Below are 8,026 nucleotides of genomic sequence, written 5' to 3' on the forward strand. Positions count from 1 at the left end.
CGTAGGAGCCCTGTTCGCCGAAAACGACAGCAACCACAACAGCGAAGCGTCCTGCGGAGCGATGCCGGCTATCGTTCCTCCGTCTCTCTCGCACTCGTGGGGCGTTCCGTGCAGGTGCGAGAGGGACAGGGCGTCAAAGCGCTGTGCGGAACAGTGTGCTGAACCGCCGCTGTCAGGCGGCCGGGGGGCCGGGGGGCCGAGGGGCGGTGGGGGCGGGGCAGGGGGCGTCGCCGGCCGGCGTGCTGGGCGTGCTCGGCCCGCGTATAAAAGGGGCTGCAGGCCGAAGCTGAGGCACACTCACCCCAAGCTCGTCCTCCGCACCGCAGCCAGGCCAGCCCAACCCAACCGACACCATGCTCCGCCAGATCGTCCTCCTCGCCCTGGTGGCCGCCGCCAGCGCCCACTTCTACAAGCCCAGCTGCCCCATGGTGCCCGGCAAATACCCCTTCGATCTGGACAAGGTGAGTCCGAGTCCGCACTCGAGTGCCTTTGCCTCTGAGAGTCGCCTGCATGCTGCGCTCGGCCCCAGGGAGAGCGCCTGACGAGCCAAGGCAGGCAACCCGCCGTGCTTCCATGCCCTGAACTCACAGTGTTGCCTACCTCAGGGCGCTCGCTCGTCCCCCTAGAGCCCCTGGGGGAGCGCCTGACGAGCCAAGGCAGGCAACCCGCCGTGCTTCCACGCCCTGAACTCACAGTGTTGCCTACCTCCGGGCGCTCGGCCCTCCCGGCACGCGGCCCCTGCTAACTCCGCCCGGCTTTCTGTTTACAGTTCCAGGGTGACTGGTACCTGGCTGCCGGCAACGACCTGTCTCTGGAGCTCAAGGGCAAGTGCGGCAAGGTGACCTTCCCCACCCTCATGAAGGAGAAGGAGGGCAAGGACGCCGTCCTGAGCAGCCGCTACACCGGCGTCAGCATCAAGGACAACACCCCCATCGCCTACGACTTCACCATGCAGCCCATCATCAGCGACAAGATCGCCAACCTGTACTCCGTGTTCCGCGCCGAGGGCTCCAACACCTACTCCGGTAAGTTGAAGACAGCAGTGTTCGGTTTGGACTTCCGAGGCATCTTGGCTGCCTGGCCCAGCTGACGGACCTCTACCTCTTCCAAGGTTTCGTGTCCATACGGATGCGGCTGGAATGTTGCGTCTAACGAATGTCTCTTGATGCTCACAGCCATCTACAAGACCTCCATCGTGGCCACCGACTACAACACCTACGCCCTGTACCTGGCCTGCAAGCCCGTCTTCAACGCCGAGACCAAGACCTACGGCCGCACCCTGTTCTCCGAGATCTGGACCCGCAAGGACGTGACCCTCAGCAAGGACACCATGGACACCCTCACCAACATCCTGTCCTCCTACGACATCGACGCCACCTCCATCAAGACCATCGAGCGCAACTGCTAAACGGGGAGGGGACTCTCTTCCTAAACAAAGAGAAAAACTGTCAACCAAAAATAGTGTAAAAGCAACCAAGTGTTAAATTAAAATTAATTTATTTTCGACCCTCTAAACATTCTCTTTTATTGTTTTAGTAACCAATTCACAAATGAATTGACTCCAACATTGAAAAGTTTACACACAAACATCATGCCTTTATTTACAACAATGATTAACAGTGATTTATATTTTTAAAAATTCATAAAAAAAATTTAGTGATGGAAAATACATGTTTAAGGGAAAGCAATGACAATCTCAAACTTAATTACACTACATCAAATGTTGTCTTTGCAAGACCACCTTATAAATCCCCATACTGTTTTTGAAATTTGATTAACTTATCATTCACTATTCCAAATTGAGCTCTGACGTTTGCCGCATTGCTCCTGGATCTCCTGCAGCAATATCTACCTCACTCCCATCTCGGCGAAGAGAAGTGGATGAACTAACAAATCCAACTTTTGCTCTTGCTTTGGCTTGTTTCTTCTCGTCTTCCCTTTGCATCTCAGAATTTCGGTGAAGGCGACGATACTCACGTCTTTCTTCTGCTCTGGAGAGGCGCGCAGTTTGATGGAAAAGGCTTGTGTCTAGAACTTCCCTTCGAGAACGGCCTTCCTGTATCGATTATGCAGACAAGTTTTTATACCATTGGAATGATGAAGGAAGAAATTCTAAATAGAAAGAGGAACACACCTGAACTGTCCGTTTCCAATTAAATGTTTGCTCCAATGACGTTGGCTGAAGTTGTTCTAGTGCTAGTTTCTCAATCTCATCATACCTTTGTACAAAAGTTTCATCCATGTCCTCTAGTTGCGAAGCAAGGGCCTCTGGCTTAGTGGGTTTCCTGCTAGGTATCTGTGAGAATAATATTTAAGTTTGGAATGTACAAGCTTAAATAAACAGTTGCAACTCATTCCATGTAAAATTTTAATTTTTTTATTAAAATATACCAACCGTTGAAACCTCTGGGAAAAGAGTTCTCACAGTCTCCCTGAATATTACTGATCCTTGGCGTAAAACCTGCCTAATTTTCAATTTTTTCAGATGGTTTGCTTCCTGAGCGGCTACAAATGGACCCCTCCGTCTCTCTAATTCAGACTTTTCAAGTTTCTTCTTATCCAGTAGCATTCGAACCATATGTGCGCGGCGAGTCTCTTGCCATCGCTGCTCCATAGCAGCAAGTTTTGCTATATGCTTGGGAGTTTCGTTCTGTTTCTGTTTCATACAAAAAGAGATGTGAAATAATCACTTAAAAAACATAAAAGATTGTTTTCCATCATCAGTATTGTAGCAAAGCAACTCTAAGGATGATTTAGGCTGTTTTACAGCCTTCCCACTTACCAGCTGTTCAATAAGTTTCCTACTACGCTGAAGCCAGAATTAGAAGATTGAAATTCATTACTGATAAGCAAGCTTATAGATAAAACAGCAAGCATTTTGGGTCTTGATTTTGGTGGTTTTATTTGTTTTGGTATGAGTTACCTGCATTTGATCTAACTCCAACTCTTCCAATCTCCTTTGCTCATCAATGGCATTTTTTTCCTTTTCTTGAATTTCCAATTCTTTTTTGTGTTCTAATTCCTTCCGTTCCCTCATTTCTTTTGCTTCGGCAGCGTTTTTTACACGCCATCTTGCTTCCCACTGGGCCATTGATTTCCGTCGATTTTCCTCTCTTTCAACAAGCTTTTCCATCTGTTCAATCTAAAACAAAATGAAAATATGCATAAACAGTCTCTTCAAATTAAAACTCTGAACAGTACAAAAACTGACAACGAAAAGAAACAACTCACATCAGAAGCAACATCACTTTCTTGATATTGTGAAGGTATGAAGAAAAGTCTATAACTTCCATTATAATCTGCCACACCCACCACATTATTTGGTAAATACTGAGTATGAGGTTCAATGCCTAGCAAAATAGAAACAAGCAGTTGAACACTTAAAAAACTAAATTTTAGAGCAAAACCTCTGCCTCATTAAATTGGTTACCTGTCAAAGTTTTTCCAGAAATACTTTGAGTTAGAATGTATGTATCACTGCGTGTTAAGAAGTCCCACACCTCGATAACCCCATCTTTTCTAACTAATTGTAACATACTGGGCCTCTGAAGAGACCATGAAGCATCAGAGTATGAAGTTTCTTCATTGTATCGCCAAAGGAGAGGAGTCATCTGTTCAAAATTAAATGCCACCAATAAATTGAAAATTTTGGTTAAGCAGAATTGAAGAGGAAATTTTACAAAAGTGCAAATTACCCCCAATTTTCCCGACCATATGGCAAATTTCTTGATCCCAACGCTTAGATACAAATCTTTTATAAAAGGATTCCGTTTCAAACAAAATACAGGGCTAGTGTGACACTCGCTTTTTAAAATACTGGAACACACTGGACAAATTGATAAAACATATTAATAATTGTTTTAAAATAATAAAGAAACTCTCAACATAAAGAAATTATTACTTCTGGCAAGGATGAAGTCCGTTAAATTATCTTCAGTTTCTTGCCACTCGATGCCTAAGACACATCCATTCACAGTTCCAACCATGATAGAATTCTTTTGCTCAGATACTTCAGGTGGAGGATAGACTGAAACAGAATTTTTAGTAGAAAATAAGCATGTGTTGGACCAGGGCTAAAATAAAACGATAAAAACAATTACCAGGTTTGAACCGGAATCTTGTTGTCATGCTTTCTCTTTGTGCTTGAGTCAACTTGGCTCCAAATTCCATGTCTTCTTCATACAGAACAGACTGTGTATAAAAAGCCATACACATTGCAAGAGAAAGTCTTTTCTCGTCTGCACTCTGGATTTCAAGCTGAAATTGTGCAAAACAAGGGTAATTCCCTGGCAATTTAATTTTGTATCATTATGACAACACCAAACTCTTGTTTGAGGAAGACTCTGAATACCCTGAAAACTGGTTTTAATTTTCTATTGAAATTTGAGAAGGGTGATTTTTCTGTTCTGAGTCCAGTTGGCCGTTTTGAGGGACGTCTCTTTCTAGTCACACCCGGGATGCTTATTGCATTTGGGTTCAAATTCCAAAATAAAATACTCCCATCTATTGATGAGGAGACAATCTGGAGAGATTGTTTTCCTTCTTCACATGCTATGAACTTTCCTGCAGCATTTATCTGTGAAATGACATAATAAAAGAAATATTGAACTTTACTTTGATTTCGATTGAGGAGGAGAAAAAAAAGAAGAGCTCACCTCCCAGGAAGGACTTATCCATATGAGTTGTGAAACCATGTCAATGTGAGAGCCATCAATTGCAGATACAGCTGTGGGTTGTAGATACTCTATTCTGCTTGTTGATTTCATCCAGTCCATTAAATTTGTCTAAAGAAATGTACACAAATAGTCAGTAGAAAAATATTTTAAACACATTCCAAGAAGTACTAAAAATGAAAATGAAATCAAACTTACCATGGCAGCATTGTACTTCACTTGGTCTGGTGTCATTTTAGTTTCCTGTTCAACTTTTTCTATTTTGCCAGTAAGATCATAAATTACAATCTGGCCATTGGCCAATCCTGCTATTAACACATTTCCATTTTGAGGGGCGAAAGCCAAAGATTGGACTTTCCGAGGACTATCAAGAATCAACTGAAAAATAATAAGCATTCATCATTGATAAAAAAATCTTCTAATTATTATTTGAGAGAGTGAGAGAGAATGAATAGAGACACAAATGTCTTAAACAACATAAAATTTAAAAAGCTACCTTGGGTCTAAAAGCATCTACAAAACTCCAAATGAGAATAGGGTGCATTGCATATACATTTCGAATGACTTCATCTGGGCCCTCTTCATCTGCAGAAACTTCTGATTTCATGTGGTCAACATACGCCAAAGCAACAATTCCTACATGTTAAGAGAAGGGAATAACTAAATGTCTTCACACAAACTTCTTTGCTCAAAAGAAACATTTTTGCCGTCAGTACCTGACCAGGTGGGATGAAATGCAGCACATGAAACAATCTTACCCTGACAGTGTTTCATGTCTGTAAAGGACATGAATTCATTGTACTGAATACTTTGGGATGTTTCAGTATCCTCCTCATAACGAACCAAGCGGCCATAATCATCTCGATGAAGATCCATAAGCTCATTGTAGTGCAAAGCATCACAAACTCTGTAAGGAAAGATTAATCAAATAAAGTAGCTATATTGTTCACAGATATTAATTAAAAGTCTCAGGAATAAAGGCAGAAAACACACTCATTGTGAACATCTTGTAAAAATTTGGCTAAAGCTTGTTCAACCACTTCATCCTGTATTGGTGTGTCTGTGTCCACAGAATATTCATATTGAGTCCACGAGTTGTCCGGAATGCCAGGCTCAGTTTGTGCTTCCACATTTATTTTCTCTAAGGATACCTAGTCCAGGGGAAGTATTGCGATAAAAGTAAAGAAAGAGGAAGCTAGGAGATTTTACCTTTACTCTTACCTGCACTCCTTTGTCAATTCGTAATCTTGTTATGTGTTCAGGTACATCGTCTCTGTGAGGAAATTGAAAGTAACCATCGGGAACATCATCCACATCTCTATTACTGAAGTTGCACGGTGCCCGAAGGTTTCCAATTGTTGTTTCAACTTGCACTTGCATCTGATAAAAATTTGTTTAAAGCTAAAAAATTAACAAACACTGAACTATTGAACAAAACATAAAGCTTTTCAGTCTGATTAAATAACTTACAAGAGGTCTACTCTGCTTCACAGTAAATAAATCTACATCCTCTTCACTTCCCAAAGAAGTCCAAGCTCTTGATGGTTTCTCAAGGGCATTCTGAAGCCATTTCTGTTGGTCCGCTTGCATTTGTTGCAAAATCTCCACAACAGCATTCTGGGCGGTTTCCGTCACACAAATATAAAACTGATTGTCTGCATCTGCTAATGCATCATAGCCTAGGAGAATAGTGGCTGATTTAAAGTCCTGAAAAAAAAATTCTCATAGAAAAAATAAAAATTTTAACATGATAAATACATAATTAATTTAAAGTATTTGCCTCTTACTGTGATGTCATCCCGAACAGGTAAAAAATCTGAGCTTTCGCTATGTAGATCCATGTTATCATCAATCAATGATTTATTGACAAAAACCCATGGAGATTCTGCTGTGACATCTTTGCCAACAACACACCCAAGGTGGTGTTGGGTTTCTGTGCCAAGAGTGACTCTCATAACTCCAGGAACAGATATTCCCATTCCGCTACCACCACCATGGTCACTCCCAGTAGGTGTTGTGGCCATTTCAGAAGGTGCTCGAGTGTGTTCTGAGCTCTTTCCCTCTATTCCTTTCTTCTTTTTCTCTGAAATGAAAAGTAACAAAAGACTTTTCCGATGGAGACAAAATTTTAAAATATACCTCATAAACAGGAGGATATACTTACTCTTGCCTTTTCCTTTCTTCTTCTTCTTGCCCTTTCCTTTACGTTTCCCTTTCTTCTTTTTTCCTTTCTTTTTCCCCTTTCCCTTTCCTTTCCCCTTTTTCTTCTTCTTTTTCCGTTTCTTAGCTTTAGCTAATTTTACAGAGGGCTTATCAACAATTTTAGTGGATGAAAAATGTTCATCATTAACTGCTTGAAATAATTCTTTTACTGAATCTTCTTTTACTGAAATAGGTTCAGGTTGATTCTCCGCAAGGCTGAAACAAAAGCAATGAATTAGTAGTTTTATGATACGTTTCAAGTTTGGAGGACTGGAGGCAGACTTGGCACCTGCGCTCAGGTACTTGTGTCAGGGATGGTCTTGGATTTCTAGGGGCAGTGGAAGCTGTTTCTGATTGAGTGGGCTGGGGCGGTACATCTTCTGGGGGAGCTGAAGGAACCTCCGGTTCGACCGAACCATGGACAACCCGTTCAGCTGAGGTTTGGGGATTGGGTGGGGAACCCAGGGGGCCTTCGGGGGCTTCATCGCCTGCTTGCCCAGCAGGATGTTCATGAGTGGAACTGACCTCTTCCAGGTCTTGGTTAGACAGGTTTGACATGGCTGAAAAACATGAAGTCAAGAAATGCCATGACTCCGAGGAGCTAAGGGAAAAATTTAGGCTCTTCTTTAAGAACAAAGAAACTCGCGTTTGATTGAGAAAACATAAGAGTGACATTTCAAATGAAACGAACCTGCTCGATGGGGTTAAGACAAACCAACAGGAATCATTACGATCCTCAGGCAGAACCAAGCGGACGTGACTTCTAACAGAATGCTTTGTTTTGCACCGGTTTCACAGTGTCAAAGCTGTCAGATGACGCCGTTGCCATGGAGACGTCAACATTGGAGATGTCCGGAGGAACGGAGAAGGGGAGGCGGCGGGCGGGGTGGCGCTCGCCCGCCGCCCAACGCCCAACGCCGCCGCCTGCAGGCCAGGCGGTAGGCAACGCCAAAGCCTTGGTGCTGCTGGTGCTGCCTACCCTCCCATTACCATTAAGGGCTAGACCACACATGTTCGTATGCCGTTTCGGGCCCGACACAAGCTCGCCTGGCGCCTTTGGCCTCGGCCCTCGGCATAGGCTCGGCAATAGACTTGGCTTGTCAACTTGAGAGGCTAGACCACAATAAGATCGCATGTTAGTTCGGGTCCGG

At 43.4% G+C, this 8,026-nt stretch overlaps 2 protein-coding genes across 2 annotated transcripts; one reads left to right on the forward strand and one right to left on the reverse strand.

Moving 5' to 3' along the window:
- The first annotated feature begins 287 nt into the window (after window positions 1-287).
- On the forward strand, window positions 288-1,515 carry LOC117646267 (bilin-binding protein-like). Its single transcript, XM_034387106.1, has 3 exons — window positions 288-461; window positions 770-1,025; window positions 1,176-1,515. Exons 1-3 carry the CDS (start codon window positions 354-356, stop codon window positions 1,406-1,408), a joined length of 597 nt encoding a protein of 198 aa, XP_034242997.1. The 5' UTR covers window positions 288-353; the 3' UTR covers window positions 1,409-1,515.
- LOC117646266 (WD repeat-containing protein 63) lies at window positions 1,481-7,772 on the reverse strand. Its single transcript, XM_034387104.1, has 22 exons — window positions 7,567-7,772; window positions 7,165-7,435; window positions 6,838-7,091; window positions 6,461-6,756; window positions 6,144-6,380; window positions 5,895-6,053; window positions 5,667-5,824; window positions 5,390-5,580; window positions 5,170-5,309; window positions 4,872-5,051; window positions 4,656-4,784; window positions 4,352-4,576; window positions 4,101-4,257; window positions 3,902-4,027; window positions 3,696-3,826; window positions 3,431-3,611; window positions 3,232-3,350; window positions 2,924-3,142; window positions 2,783-2,809; window positions 2,396-2,656; window positions 2,135-2,296; window positions 1,481-2,056 (listed from the first exon to the last, which is right to left on the reverse strand). Exons 2-22 carry the CDS (start codon window positions 7,431-7,433, stop codon window positions 1,790-1,792), a joined length of 3,888 nt encoding a protein of 1,295 aa, XP_034242995.1. The 5' UTR covers window positions 7,434-7,435; window positions 7,567-7,772; the 3' UTR covers window positions 1,481-1,789.
- Between the last annotated feature and the right edge of the window lie 254 nt (window positions 7,773-8,026).

Source organism: Thrips palmi, unplaced genomic scaffold (assembly GCF_012932325.1).
Source record: "Thrips palmi isolate BJ-2018 unplaced genomic scaffold, TpBJ-2018v1 HiC_scaffold_19, whole genome shotgun sequence".
Taxonomy (NCBI): domain Eukaryota; kingdom Metazoa; phylum Arthropoda; class Insecta; order Thysanoptera; family Thripidae; genus Thrips; species Thrips palmi.